Genomic DNA, 16,134 nt, shown 5'->3' on the forward strand with positions numbered 1-16,134 from the left:
GTTTCTCTCTCTCTCTGAGCCCAAATGCAACACAACCATGGCAAAACACAGTCAGCTATAGACTGTGTACAAAAGCTTTCCACGTTTGCTATGTGAAAGACTCCTTCCCCTAAAGCAGCAGTTCCCAATCTATGGGTCGCAACCTCCCAGGACAGCAGGAAACACTGTTTTCCCCCCTTAAGAAGAGTCAGCCGTGACAGCACGTCTGGGATTGTGCTGATGACGACTAAGAAAAAAAGAAAAAAAGATTTTGGGACTTGCTTGTCTGCAGTGGCAGCTGGAGATGCTGCAAAACCTGGGTTCTTGGTGCTGCTGCAGACAGGTCAGTCCCAAAATCCCTTGTTTTCCTGAGTCGTTGTCGGCACAAACCCAGAAGTTCCGTCACTACTGATTCACCAGTAATGGGTGATGAGTCCTGGACCAGCCCTGACTGCCATCCAAAGATTCATAATCAGACAGAAGTGGTGATTGAATCAAGGTCCAGCCCTGTGCTCACTGGTCCAAGCCATGCAGGTTGGTTGGTTGGTTGGTTGGCAACCTTCAGTCTCGAAAGACTATGGTATAAGCCTACAGCACCTGGTATTCCCAGGCGGTCTCCCATCCAAGTACTAACCAGGCCTGACCCTGCTTAGCTCTTAGCACAAATTCATGGAGGACAGGTTTCTCAAAGTCCGCATAAGAAGAGAAGAGTCCTGCTGGGTTAGACCAATGCGAATCCCACTAGCCCAGAATCCTGCTTTCCACAGTGGGCAATGAGACCTCTCTGGGCAGCCCACAAGCCAGGCAAGAACTTCTCCTTTTGCATTCCTTGGAATTCAGAGATAGAGTGCCCCTGAAGATGAAGGTTCACCATGTCTAATAGCTGTGGCTAGACTTTCATGGATTTGTCAATTCCCTTTTAAAGCCATCTCAGCTAATGGATGACCCCACATCTTGTGGTTTTCAAGTCCATGCATCAATTGTGCATTACGGGAAGTCTTCTCAAGTCTTTGGCGGATGTCTGCCCTGAATCTACCACCTGTCAATTTCATTGGATAAGTTCTAGGATTATGGTTGGAGGAGAAAAAACATCTCTCTATCCACTGTTACCCTGCACATGCCCAATCTCGTCTGATCTTGGAAGCTAAGCAGGGTCAGGCCTGGTTAGTACTTGGATTGGAGACCGCCAGGGAATACGGGGTGCTGTAGGCTTATACCATAGTCTTTCGAGACTGAAGGTTGCCAACCAACCACCATCCACTGTTAAGCCATGAGGGTGAAATAGAACCTGAGCACCAGATGTTGGGGGACAACCAATCCAGGAGCCTTTTCCCTATACACCTCTGTTTGAGGGCTTTGGGGCTGGCAGCTTTGTAAATGGGGTCCTGGCTACACACTTGGTGTCATCAGGCAATTCAAGTTTTGTGTTTTGAGGCTGTTTGTTAGAAGATTATTTTTTTTCCTCAACAAGCTGCAAACACAAAGCAGAAGAAATGTTTTTATTTTAAGAAGGGGGGGGGAGTATCCCTGACAACTCAACTAGTGAAACATTGCACGATAGCACCAGCCCGATAAGATGGAGGGGGACGATTGGGGAGAGTTTTTAAGCTGCATACAAGCTACATCTTCCCTCTTCACCTTCCTGCACAAAAGGAAAATCTCTCCAAAGGGGCTAAGGGGATTATCCAGGCTTTGCCAGCTCTCGGGTGCTCAAGTAATCAGGGGCCGCTTCAAGAATAACAAAAGAGCCAACAGGGTCTTAAATGAGACCAGGAAGAGAAGAGTGGGAACTTGGGAAGATCCTGCCCCTTTGCCCCCCCCCAAAGGCTAACGGGGGTCTACAGAATCAGTGACCCACAAGAAGGATGACACAAATCCTTCACATAAAACTGAACAAATTGCACTCCAGGGGAATGAGCCTAAATGAACACCCAGCCCCTTCTCTTCCCTGCCCAACTTGCCAAAGGGCAGCTTTGGGCAATTTGTTCTCAGCCTGGCTGACATAAAGGACAACAAATGAAGCCACCTTCTCCTGGGTCAGATCCGTGTTCCCTCTAGCCAGGATTAACTGCCCTGATGGGTATAGGTTCTCCAAGATCTAGGTCAAGGGTGTCTCCCATCCCTACCTGCTGGAGGTCTTCAGTATGCAGAGCTCCACCACGGGGCTACCACAGCCTCACAATCCCTTCCCACAATTTGAGTGGAAAAGCACTAGGCATGTTGGGAACCGTGCAGACTGAGCCTTGTGCTACTGGCATGAGGGGTGGGGGAGGCAAGAAGCCGCAGCCCAGTGGGGACGTGTCTGCCCTAAATCCAGCGCTGCTGCAATTTCTGGCTCTAGGCCAAGGAAGAGAACATTGGGGCGCTTCTGACCAAGCTGCAGATGCTCAGAACCACCTGCAAGTGAGTGTGGGGCAAGGTACAGCATACAGCATACAGCATAGCTGCCCCTCCCTCCTAAAGCCTTCAGCGCTCTGCTCTACCTTTCACCTTGGCCTCTCTGGGTTGCCCTCTGTGGGTGGCCGGCAGCCGTTGCTTCTCTCCCTTGGAAAATGGCACCCGGGGGTTCCTCTGCAGGAAGGTTGTTGGTGACGGGGCCAGGCACCCAAGCCCCTTCTGTGGGAGGGCTCCACTTTCTGAGAGACCCCCTTCTGCACAGGCAGCGGGTGCCCATCCTCCACCACTCAGCGGGCTATTGGGGATTTCTCCTTGCCTATCGCAGCTGAGCATCGCTGGGAATTTATTGATTTTTTGACACAGTTAACAACAGCAAATCTTTATCGCCGCAAACCCTGACCCCATTAATAGAGGAGCTCTTACCAAGCCTGTGTAGCAACACAGGCTCATCTGCCCGCCCCTCAGCGCTGCAGCCACTAACTCCCAAAGTAGGAGTTCTCATCAGAGGGTCAGGGAAAGAAAAAGTGCACTCCGGCAGCCTTTTTGGCAATGAGGTGTCCACAAAGAATCATTGCATGCCCACCTCCTCCTTCCTGCAGGGTCAGGGTAATTGATGCAAGCATTCTAATACTGTGAAGTGAAGATTATGGTAGGACTAAGGAAAAGATGGCAACTTCCCTGAGCAGGAACATTCCCCCCCCCTATGTTTCTTGTCTCCAGAAACAAGGTGGACAGGGGCACACCCAGACTACAAATATAAACCACTTTCAACCCTCTTGAACTGCAACAGAACACTGTGGTGTCTGACCTGAAGCTGGGGATTTTATAGCACAGGGGTAGTAGCCAAACCATTATTTGTGTGCCACATGTGACTCTTCGACTTGTAACGTGTGGCTCATGGAAATAAGTCGACTGAGATCTTTTTTGCATCACATTTAATATCAAAAGTACATAAAATTTTTTTCAAGCTTTATAATGGTAGTGGATTGAGAGTCAGGCTTAGTCCTGGAAGATCCAGGTTCAAATCCTTGTTCAGCCATGAAGCTTCCTGGGTAACCTTGGGCCAGTCAGTCTCACCTACTTCCTCCCCTGCTTCTGACCATACAACAAACCTGAGGAACCATGTACATCGCCCTAAGCTCCTCTGAGGAAGGGCAGTATAAAAATAAGAAAAATAAAAATGATAAATAAATATTTGCTGGGTGTAAACTGAGATTCGACTGGGTTAAAACATGCATTTAATATTCATGATGAGTAAATATATTTACTCAGTATAACTTAAATGCCTGCAGCTTTCAAACATCTGAAATTCATAATGTGTAGCTCTTACATTAAGCAGGGTTGGCCAGCCCTGTTACAGTACAACTCTTGTTCGACACCCCATGCTAGCTAAAATGCACAGGATTTTTCAGAGGAGGCCATAACGGTGACACCAGTTTGAAAGGTGGCTGACTTGTGCAGCCCAGATGCGATCATTGTTCACTCCCAGCCCTGAGATATGGACTGCAGAGGGTTCCCAGGTTCCTTCTTCAGCCAAAAGGTTCAGGCAATTGGAGATGCAAAGGGCCAGATTGTTCAAACTAGGGTTTCTCTGGTCAAGCAGTGGCTTGAGGAGTGTCACCAGTCCTCCAGTTACTGATCATGCACACAGTGGTTTTACCACTTGGGCCTGTCACGTTCATGACCCCTTCTGTTGCATGACAGGGTACAGTGGGCTGTCCCCCTTTAGAATGTTGCTGGGAGACCCAAGTTCCTGATGCTCTGTAGGCAAAAAGCAAACCACCGTGCAAGGAGAAAACTAGCATAGAAAGGAAAAAGATTGGCGAGAACCTCTCTCTCCCTAGTATACTTGTCCTTTACTTGCTGTGATGTATATAAACGTATGGGAGGGCATGATGTGCCACCAAAGTGGTAGAGCCTCCCTCTACCACCTCATTCCTGCTTCATTCCTGTACTGAGCCTTCCAACAGGAGCACCAGGGTCAGTGACCCCTCGATCAACTAATACCTGCATCATGTTCTCCAACTGAGCTCCCGGATTCTCTCACCAACCTGGGTGCCAGAAACCCCGGCAGACCTCAATCCCTTCTCTCCCCCCACCCCAGCGCTCTCTCATTTTCTCTGTGAGGCTTATTTATTTATTTATTTCTACCCTCCCCTTCCCAGCCCCGGCACCCCTTTAGAGAATTTCTCATAAATCGGCGTCCTGCCAGGCTGGTCCCCGATACCATCGGCTCCATGGAGAAGGGACAAAAGGGAGATGGGCTGTGGAGGGTCTGATGATATCCTGACTGCAAGGGTGGTGCATTCAGGCCTGGAATGAACCACGATCCTATCTCCCCCGCCAGGGTGTGGGTTATTGTGTCTAATAAAAGGAGGGACTCTTCACTGCCTTTTCTTCTGTTCAACATCGGTGCCTTATCAGCATCAGCGTGACCCACCTTGTCTTCGCCCCCCCCCCAGAGCTGCTTCCCTCCCACCAAAATACCTTTCCCTAAGTGGTTTTTTTTTTTTCTTTTTGAAAAATTTCAGCTGAATGTAGAAAGCTCTGGCCAAAGAACAGTACTTGGCCCCAGAACATCTGAACAAAGAGAGTGTCCCTGAGCATGTACAGAGGGAACTACTAGTTCTTCTAGAAGCATGGGGAACATGTCAGTGGCTGGATTGTTCTGATGAATGCCCTGCGTGTGGTGGATTGAGGCTGCTCCAGCCCCAATGGATTCCCCCCCCCCGCCTGCCCCCCACCTTCATTCCCTTGGCATGGTAATCTAAGACAAACATGACTATCTGGAGTAAAACTCTGCTATGAGTGATAATGAAAAATAGCTGGAATAATTTTTCCCACCCACACATACCAATGCGAAGGGAAACACACTCACACACACACACACAGAGATAATCAGGAAGATCGTGGCCAACCCTGCCCTGTCCATCAGAACGGCCTGTCCCGCCTCACGCTGCCCTGTACTGCCCGATAATAAACCTTGAGGTTTGCACAGAAACTTCAGGCTCAGAGAGATTACTCAGACAGGAGTCACAGCACAGATAAAAAGAAAGAAAGGAAAGAAAGAAAAAAAAGATGGAGCAAAAATAGAGGTCGGGGGAAAGGGGCAAGGAGAGAGCAAGACAGAGTGCTGTTATAATTAGATAGCATTAGCCTCCTCTCTGGGGAGGCTGCACTTAGAGACAATACCCATGGCTGTTCACCACAACCGCCAAATGAAGCCTCCATGTGCAGGAGCACAATATCTTTTTACAAACAGGAGATGACCACTACCTATCATGCCCTGTTTTGGACGTCTCCCAAGGATACCTGGCTGGCTGGACACTACCAGCAAAAGGAAGGCATATTAAATGGGTTTGTGATCTGATCCAGCAAGGAACCTCCTTATGCAGCAGCCAGATTCTACAAGAAGAAAAAGTGCGCTGGGACTGAACATGGCTGGGAAATTCCCTTCTGCCCTGGAAAAGCTTTCCTGGAGGAGAGATCAATGGAACTGTGATTTCGCCATATGTCGCATGCTGGCTTGTGGAAGCCCCATGTTCAACAGCATATCTTTGAATGCCAGCTGCAGGGAGACAAGATCGGGGGAGGGGTGTTACCTTCATGTGCTGCTTGTGGGCTTCCCAGAGCACCTAGTTTATTACTGTGGGGAGCAGGGTGCTGGACTAGAAGGATGTATATTGGCCTTATCCATCAGAGTTCTTAATGAACTTGGGTTCAAGTTCCATCTCCTCCACTGTGCGCTCATTGTCACTGGCAAAATTTCTCTTTCATACAATGAATTGATGCTGTCTGGATCGTGCCCAACAATACTAAATCACAATGCAAATTAAAAGTGCTGTATATGTTATGGGTACATGCCTGTGAAGGTTTGTTCACCTGCTTGCCTATGGTGAGAAGAATCACTTCCAGGCAACCAGACAGGAAAAACATACAAAAGGTCAGGGGTTTGGGGTTGTGAATTTTTTCTTCTTTTTTGAGAGTGATTAACAGGTGAAGCTAGTTCCAGAGCTATGTTCCAAAGGCACACAATACAGACACCTTGCTGAAGCTGAACAGGTCGGGCTTGGGACAGTGGCCAGGTGGGAGATGTTCTGGGATCTCATGATGGAAGAGAGATGAAGTATAATGGACAGTGCGACCTAAAAATGCTTGCGGCTTCTTTGTCGGACTGCACTGTTAGCTTACGAGAGGCAAGATCTGAGAGTGAAAGTCAAGCTTAAGTCCCAGAAAATCTGCGCCTCTGCCCTGCTGCTGAAGGAACAGGAAGCAGACAAGCCAGGAGTCAGCAATTTTGCCCCTGTAATGAATAGTAAATGCTTTTTACTGGGAGACAAAAGGGAAGTAAAAGGTGACAAACGACCCTGCATCTAGAGGCCACAGGGTTGCAGATATACTGGAATATTTGATGGGATGTGAAAATAAAGGGTCCAATAAAGAGGAAATAGGACAATAAAACACACGGCCTACAGGTAGGGAAAAGAGCAGTGGCGTGCTGCAATTACGGCCTCTTTTTTTAAAGGGTCTGTTTGGAATGCTGAAGGACCCATCATTTGCTCTGACAAAATAGCCCAGGGTGCTGCGGCCTGATCTATCCGCAAGGCATACATATCACTCAGCACGGGAAGCACTGCAATGGGGAAGAGGGGGCCTTTGGCTTAAGAAGGTGCACAGATCGATCCTCATGACATAGATCTGTAACAGCCTCCGGCAGAGCCCTCTATGGATGGAGTGCCCAAGGGCTCACCACAGTGGCTGAGTCTTCTCAGGTTGCACCACCACCTTGGACAGTGGGTAGCACCCTGATTTGGGGGCTAGAAGGCTGGAACAGAACTTCCCTGTTCAGAGGCAGTGTACCTCTGAATGCTAGTCGCTGGAGACATGCAATAGGAGAGGGCCTTCATGCCCTCCTTGCAGGCTTCCGACTGGGGCATTTGGTTAGTCACTTTGGGGGAAAAAGATATTGGACCAGCCAGCCAGGCTCACCTTACACTGTTATCAACTATGAGAGTTCGGAATGGAACCTCTATGGCCAGAGGCAGCCCAGTACTGGTTTCAGGGTGCAAACAGCGGGAGAGGGTTATTCTTAGGAAAGGGTAAATTGCTATGAGAATGGGCTGGGCAGACATGGACAAGAAGAGGATATCCATCTATGACTATCAGAGATGGCTACGTGGACCCTCCATGCCCAAAGGTACCTCTGAGCACATTTTACTGGGAGACCCATAGCAGTAGAAGTCCTCTGCTTTCAGGCCTTGCTTATGGACCTCTTGTGGGAAGCAAGATGCTTGATAAGAGGGACACCTTTGGTGTGGTCCAGCAGGCTGTATGCCCCATTTTCCTTATTCTCACTGACAGGGCTTCCACAACCTATTGCTGTTTATGGTTCTCAGTCTCCAAGCCTCCTTCATTCATCTGATAAATAGGGCTGTGTTGCCCATGTAATGCTTCCACCCCAAGCAGCCAAACACCTTCCAAGGAGCCACCGTGACAGTCTAGCCACTGTTGTCAAGCAGAGGCCTAGGAGAATTTGCACACATCCTTCCCTCTTTGGTTCCGGGGTGACTTGGAACAGGCAACCCAACCTCCTGTAGGTAAGGAGGCCTCCTGGAGGGTGCAGGCGCCATGTTCTGCCGACAAGCCAGACTCACGAGTCTGGGAAGCAAATGGAATGGGCAGCTACATCTGCAAACGCTCCCAAGTTGAGGATTATAGATTAGAGCTATCAGCTATTTGCATATCAGAATTTTAAAACAGCCAAGACCCCTCCAGCGAACAAGGTCATAGCCAAGATTAAAAAAAAAAAATTCCTTGCACATGTTCCTCTCCTTCCCTTGACTTTCTCGCGGTTGACGCCGCTTCACACAGCAGTGACAAAGACAAGACGGAGAGTCACTTTTCACCTCCCACCCAACCATTCCTCTGTGTCTGGGCCGCCAGTGTCACTGAGTCAGGAGCCATCGTGTGAAAATCCAACAGGAACAAACAATGTGGCAAACCCCAAGCACAACAGTGCCTGTGAACATGTAAGAACAGCCCTGGTCAATCCATCTGGACCAGGATTTTGTGTCCCCCACAGTGGCCAACCAGAGGCTCAAATGGCCAGTAAATCTGTGTTGCGATCTGCCCACCAGCAACAACAACTCATGACGGACCCTCCCCCCTCCCCCACAAATCTGCAAAAATTGCCTTTAGATACTGCAGGATACAACCAAAGGTCTGCCTCACCTGGCATTAGTGGCTTCTCCTGAGGTTGCCTTTGGGCAATTTGCACTCATTTAGAGATGTACTGCTCTGAACACTCAAGTCTGACATTGCCCCTAGGGCTAACAGCCACTGATAGAGCTATCCAGGGATTTTGAACCTACACAATACATTCTGCTGATATGGGGGCATAAGGACATAAGAACATCAGAAGAGCCCCACTGGATCAGACCAAAGGCCCATCTAGTCCAGCTTCCTGTATCTCACAGTGGCCCAACAGATGCCTCAGGGAGCACACAAGACAACAAGAGACCTGCATCCTGTAGCCACTCCCTCGCATCTGGCATTCAGAGACACCCTACTTCTAAAACCAGGAGGTTGCACATAACCATCATGGCTTGCAACTTTTCTTCCAGAAATCTGTCCAATCCTTTTTTAAAAGGCATCTAGGCCAGACACCATCACCACATCTTGTGGCAAGGAGTTCCACAGACTAATTACATACTGGGTAAAGAATTATTTTGTCTGTTTTAACTCACCCATCACTCAATTTTAGTGGATGTCCCCTCCTGCCCCATCAGTGGTGGCTCTCCCTTACAGCCTCAGCTTCCATGAAGCTTTAAGCGCAAGCCTACCTTCACCTCCAGCTGCCATGAAATCTAACTATTTCTAAGGCCCAGTTTAGGGTATTGGTGAGAGTGCTGGTCTATAGCTGGGAATACCAGACTTCCCACTTGCAAGTCAAACCCAGATATGGCTACAAAGCTCACTAGGTAACCCAGGGCCAGTCACCCTGGATATGTATATGCTGTCCTGAGCTCCTGGGAGGCAGGGCAGGACAGCACACACAGAGCTCAGTAAGTAGAACAAATGCTTTGATTGGAAAGTACTGGGTTTGATCTTTGACAACTCCAGTTAAAAGGATTTCAGGCAGCAGAAGATGGAAAGACTCTTTAGCCTGACACCTTGGGAGAGCAGTTGACAGCTAGACTACTGCCAGACAGCTTTGTTCAACAGGAAGGAGCCACTGTGCTTAGCCTGCAGAAAGCCCTGGGATGGACCCCGGCAGCCCCTCCAGTGGTAAGCATCACAGCGGCAGACCTAGGAGAGACCTTTAGTGAGTTTTCCAAAAACGTTGGACAGTAGTGTAGCTAAGCAAAATAATAATTACTGCAGGCTCCGCAACATGCAGTGTAAGTGGCCCCTTCCACTTGCTGTCAGAGCCACTCCAAGCAGCAACAACAATGTGCAAGAGATGCTGTTTGGTTCAACAAGCACCTGTGCGTTGCCTGTGCTGCCCACAATGGCTCCAATGGCAAGTGGGAGGGGCCGCTTACATGGCGCATTGCGGTACCTGAAGTACTTACCATTTTGCCCCCCCCCAATCCAAGTTACTGACCTTGGAGAGACCATGTTGAGCCACACACTGCCACTGGCAGGAATTGGGGCCAGACTGACCAGTTGTGCACTGGGGAGTGGGCCGTGGTTTTGCTGGCTTTCCTGCTCACGCCCCTCACATCTCCTGCTATTTCCTTCCTCATCTCCTGCACCTCACTCCAGAGCCCACAAGGCCAGAGGCTCAGGTGGTGCTTGCTCTGCCAGGGTGGGTGATTAAAAAAGCCAAGTGGGCTCTCTTGTGCCAGGCTAATGGGAAGGAAGATTTGGAGGGACAAACCGATGGCGCCCAGGAGCAGAAGTCCTCTCCTCCCCCTCCGCCCCTCCACACAGCATCTTCCCAGCCTGCCACTGCTGACACACGGCGGATCCTGCCAGATAAAGAAGAATTTCAGGCTGCTCAAAGTTTCCCTTTTTTTTGCCCGTTCCATTCCTGATAAGTGCGGTGCCTGCACGGAGACTGATAGAAGGCCTATCGCGGCGGTTAGCGCAGAAAGGAAAAGCCTATCGCCGCAGCATCACCGGACTCACATCAACTCCCAGCCACACAGAAATTAATATCACTCCAATTACCAGAGAGGAGATGGGCTGCACAGCGTCGATAATAAAATCTCTTTTACATAAAGAATGCAAATAGCCAACTCGGGGGGGGGGGGGAGAATCGGGGAGGAGAGGGAAAGAGGAGGAAGCAACTTGCCACCCAGACTCTTGGGGTGTCCATTTGAGCCCCAAGACCTGTTTTCAATGTCATGGAGAACATCTACCAAATTGCCAACAGTATTAGCAACTTCTGGGTCTTTTTCACTGGGAAGGTGCACCTGAGCATGCGACAAGAATAGCAATAATAATCTACTCATGTGCATAGCACATCACCCTCACATGCTGGAAAGTCATTCCTTTTTGAGTCTCAGTGCCTCTCAAATGAAATGAGAAGTTACCATCACTCACTTGACTGGTTGCTAACCTTACTTTAGATGAGAACCTTTCACCCCACATGCTCAGACTTGGTTAGGCTTCCTGAGGAAGGGGGTTCCACAGATATGAGGCAGACACCAACAAGGGTGCTTGCTTCTCCAGGAAGCATGCAGAGGGAACAGGAGAGGCCATCTCAGGCGATCTTAAAGGTTGTGAATGAACCTAAGAGGAAAAGGGATTCACCAGCAGTCAGAGTAGCCAGGGCGGTGCCAAGCTACATGTGGGCGGAAAAAGTATCCTGTAAGATTGGAATGGTGAAAAGGGGATAGCAACTGGTGCCCAGAGTACCACTGCTGCTGCACACTGCACATTGCACAGGATTGCAAATGCATCTCTGTGTAAGGGAATGGTGGTCTGACCTGAACTACTAACCACCTGCAAAACACGACATCTAAAAGAGGTTTGGAGCACATCGGGTGTGCATCACCCAGGCCTTAGTGTGCACACTCTTGTTCCTAGTGCAATGGGAGGCAAAGGAGGTGATTCTCCTGGAGAACAAAGAGGGTGTGATGCAGGTGAGCCCCACGTCCCCCATGCTTCAGTCCCACTCATTAGTAGATGGAGCCTGTTGCCCCAGCCCCAAAGTTCCTGACCCCCTGCAGGCAGTTAGGGAATCAACAGGACCAGAGGCCGGGTTGCAGTGAGCATAGGAGGCTGGAAAACATCCCTTGTATACGAGTGGTCTGGTCTAGGCAGAGAGTTTGTTAAGCAAAGTGCTGGATCCACCACTTGCACACCTGTTTTAAGTTTAAGGATCTCCCATTTCTGCTTGTTACTTATTTGACTTAGCTGGGTGATTTAAAAAAAAACTCATTTCTAAGCCATTTTGGGCATTACTTTCAACCAAAAAGCAGCCTAGAAATATTTTAAATAGACAATTGGCAAAAGGGTCTGGACCTCTTGCTTTTCTCCCACTGCTCCAGGACAATTAAGGGGGGGGGGGAGAGTGGCACAGACAGAGGGGGAAGAAAGGAGAGGGCATTGAGACAGGGTTTGAAGGAGATGGTGAGGCCAGGCCAAGGACCACAATTGCCAATGAGAATCAGAGGATGAACAGACAACAGCCTCCCATCCACCAAAGGCCAAGGGTTAGGACAGGAGAAAGCAGATAACAGAGCAGGAGATGGAGGAGGTGGGAAGCTCTGCAGATATTTCCGGCCAATGCATCCAGGAAGGGCCAGGGATATCAGCCTGGCTGTGAAGCACATTTCCCTTCCTGTAACAAGAGGGGGAGGAGGGGAGGAGGGGAAAGCAGACAAACACTTTCGAAAGCTGCTCACAACTGCTGCCAGGAGGGGGGGTGAAGTGACCACGCTCTATTCCACCCAGGCTATAAAAAGAGACCCATACAGCCTGCACCCTGGGTGGGTTTGTAAAATGATCAGGCAGTCCTTTGTGGATTCTGAAGCAGAATTTGGCTCTCCCATGAAGCAAACAGCAGAAAAACACAGAGCAAAGCCTTCAAGAGTATGTTGTGTTTAGGCTTGAGAGCAAGAATGACACTGCAAGGAGTTTTTCCTGCCCCCAACATTGAAAAAGACTAGAAAAAAAAAGTTCACCAATTGGTGGCAGCAATGTGGGGTTTTAAGTCAGTGGTCTTCTCCAGTCCTCTCTGGAGACACTGGCCAGGATTGAACCTGGGACCTTCTACATGCAAAGTGCAGGCACAGAGAGATTAAACACCTAGCCTTTAAGTTGCACTGCCCCACTTGCCCAAAGTTTTCAAGATGGCTTAAATCCCACAGGGTATTTCGCTCACTTCTCCCTGTCACACAAACAGCAAATGACAACAAGCAGCATGGCTCATAAGAACATAAGAGGAGCCCTGCTGGATCAGGCCAAAGGCCCATCTAGTCCAGCTTCCTGTATCTCACAGTGGCCCACCAGGTGCCTCAGAGAGCACATAGACAACAAGCGATCTGCATGCTGGTGCCCTTCCTTGGATCTGGCTTGTCCAAGTTGGGCCTGTAAACTGGGGGAACACTTACCATTTTATTTGCAATGCTACTTCCATAACAAACCAACCAGCACCCCACATCTTAGTCAAAGTCAAGGAAGTTTTGGGAGCCTCCCAGAAAATGGAAGATTGTGATAGGAAATCAATTAAGTCTTGCTCATGTAACTCTGGGGTCTCCAAACTTTTTGACCAAAGGGTCGCATCAAATATCCGGCACAGTGTAGAGGGCCAGAAAAAAATTTAAATATAAAATTTATATAAATAAATTAGAGATGGAACTTAGATGAGTGAATAAATGAATGAATGGGCTCATTCATTCACCCTCTCTGGCCCTTAGAACACCTTCCAGATGCAACCAGAGCACAGCTCCAATCATGTTCGGCCAAGTGGCCCAGAGGCTTTCAGGGGACAAGAGGCTGGCCACAGGCTGGATTGAGGCTCGCCATGGGCTCTGGCCCCCGGGCCTGGATTTGGAGACCCCTGGTATAGCTGATCAGTTACAGAAGGGTTGGTCTTGCTGTTGTCAGGATACGATTGGGGCCTATAGCTTGACCTAAAATATCAGTGGGGCCCTGGTTCTTCTGCCCTAGCTCACTCACAGAAAAAAAAAAAAATCACTCACAGTTAAAACACAATCAATAGTTTGAAACACAAAGATGCAGGCATCAATCACCAGGATGATCTTAGTAACCGAAAGACAGTCATAATGTTAAGAAACTTTCCAAAGGATCTGGCTGCCCTGTTCAGTTCTGCATTCTTGAGGCAGAGAGTTCCACTCACTCATTAGAGTCCCATTTTCCCCCCTATCTAATGCCATGGAGCTGCTGTGTGCCAGCTCATCACATCTCCTTCATCCACTATCAGATGGAGACCAGCACACCCAATTGTTTCACTGCATGCCTGGTTGGCTTACAGATGAAAGTTCAAACTGAGGAACTTGCAGATGAGAAGCAGCATCCTTCCTTGGAGAAAAATCAATTTTCCTCTTCTGCAACACTGAGTTAAAACACGTTTTTTTTGTAGCCATGCCACATTATATGTGAACCCCCTTTCCCCATAGCAGTCCCAGTCCTGACTCCTTCCCTCCACACCGCCATGGCTGTTCTTAGGAACGTTTAAAGAGAGCCAACATCACTCACGCATCACTATCGTCTTGTCTAGTTTGGTCCCAGATTTCAAGCTTATGGTGCAGACATGTCCCCATCAACCCATGCATGAGCCAAACAGGACATCATATTGCTAACCCAAAGAATTTGGGGAGCATTTGGTGAGAAGGAAAGAAATTTACCTGGCCCATTCCATGAGTTTGACTCCTGAGCCTCCTCTGAGATTTCTGGCTTATCTGGTTCCTTCGGACTCTCTGAGTTCTCTTTAGGTTCTGCCCCTGAAACCAAAGGAGCAGAATATCATTGAGATGTATGGAGAAGACATCACATGAGCTGACTCGGCAGTTAATGTTGCTGCAGGTCCACTGTCCACAGATCCCCTCCATGTACAGAGGGCTTGCCACAGCACAGAAGTTGGCTCCTTAGAGATAAACTCCCTGACAGGTCTGTTCCCTGTGTGTAGGGACTTGTGTCAGCCATGTGGGTCTTCACCTGTGGTCCTGGACGTGGTGTAGTCTGGTCACAGGTGTGTTGGGTTTTAAAATGAACAGAGCCTTGCACAAACGGGGTACATTTGCAGCAGGTTCAAAAAACAAAGCCACACCTGCACAACTGGCTTTTTAGCCTGCTAAGTGGCTGATTCTTATTGACCTCCTGCGTATTTTTATTCTGGAAATGGTTTTACTTGCTGTTTCAACCTTTTAGAAGTATCATGATACTATTTTTAAACTGGTTTTCTTGTTTTTATTTTCAGAGTTAGCTGCCTTTGGGGCATTTTTGTTTATAGAAAGGAATAATAATAATAATAATAATAATAATAATAATAATAATAATAATAATAATAATATTAAAGCTCAGTGTGAAAATCTCATAATAATAATAAAGTTCAATGAAACCGTTTATAAAAGGTTTACTAGCTGCACCAAGAAAACACACACGCTTTGCCATATAAAATACTCTGTGAATTTTATCACTGAAGCACAGAATACAAATATATTTTGACATAAAAGTTTTAAAGAGTCAAATGCTGTGAACCAAGTTCATTAATCAAATTAAAAGCACTTGCATAAAATATCCTGCTTGTATGGAAAACAGGGAATGGCTGATGGCTATGCAGAGCGCTGGCCTTTGCTAAGCCCCATTGGGGACTTCATATCTCCAGGCTTACCTATGCAACCAAAAAGGACTAGAATCTTATCTTCTAAAAAGAAGTAGAAGCCCAAATCCCAGAATGCTTCACTCCAGCCTCATGCTCGATGAAGTACAGAGCATGCCCAATGTCGAGAAGCGACATGGTTTAACAGCGTCAAATGGAAACAACCTGTTCCTGGATGATTTCAGGGGTTCAGAGTTGTTTTCTTCTTTCCCAGCCTCCCTCCGGCTCACAAAAAGGAGAACCTGCTTCTTGGGACAGCCAACTCACAGCGACTTGATAACAATTATTTTTCCCATTAACTGCTGTTTGAGATGCTGCCGATAAGCCTATCTGCATAAGACAGCGTGAAAGATTAGGGCCCAAAGTGCATGTTTGCCTTCGCATCCAGGCCCGATAACCGCCGCCAAAATGGCCCAATCGATGGGCGCCATAAAGGGCACCCGAGGGTGACGTCACCGGCCATTGGCGATTATTAATACAGGTGATAAGGGAGGGGGAGGTGATGATTAACATCAAATAAATCAATCGCCTGGTATAAAAGTCCCATTATTTTTGGCTATAAATCAAAGTGGATGGCATATTGATCGTTATCCATCAGGCTGAAAGCTTTTTGCTATTCGCCACAGGAGCAGCAGTTATTGCAGCCAGAGTGTTATCGGGCGCTATCGCCTCTTTTTATCACTGCACGCCGGGGCCAGGTGCAGCTCTCAGCTGGAGCCTTCCAAGCTCTCAACCCTCCCTAACCCCCCAGCACTCCCCCCCCCCAAGTCTGAGGCTTTTGCAGTTGAGCTCCAAAATCAGATAAAGGAGCCTCTCGCTTCCTTTCCACAGACCAACTGGTGGGTCAAAGTCTGCTGTCAAATGAGCCACTTGGCCTTTTACAAACTCCCTCTCGCTGTCCCCCAAATCCTGGGCTCGGCCAACTGGATTACTCTCCAGTGCGCATCCACTGTTGAAGGGGG

General features: G+C 48.4%; 1 protein-coding gene across 1 annotated transcript in view; it reads right to left on the reverse strand.

Moving 5' to 3' along the window:
• Positions 1-16,134, reverse strand: part of ZFPM1 (zinc finger protein, FOG family member 1) — a 105,192-nt gene that overhangs the window by 30,334 nt on the left and 58,724 nt on the right. The window contains exon 3 of the mRNA XM_066637713.1: positions 14,199-14,294. Coding sequence (XP_066493810.1) covers positions 14,199-14,294 — 96 coding nt within the window. The remainder of the gene's footprint in view (positions 1-14,198; positions 14,295-16,134) is intronic.

This window comes from Tiliqua scincoides, chromosome 9, assembly GCF_035046505.1.
Source record: "Tiliqua scincoides isolate rTilSci1 chromosome 9, rTilSci1.hap2, whole genome shotgun sequence".
NCBI classification, from domain to species: Eukaryota; Metazoa; Chordata; class Lepidosauria; order Squamata; family Scincidae; genus Tiliqua; species Tiliqua scincoides.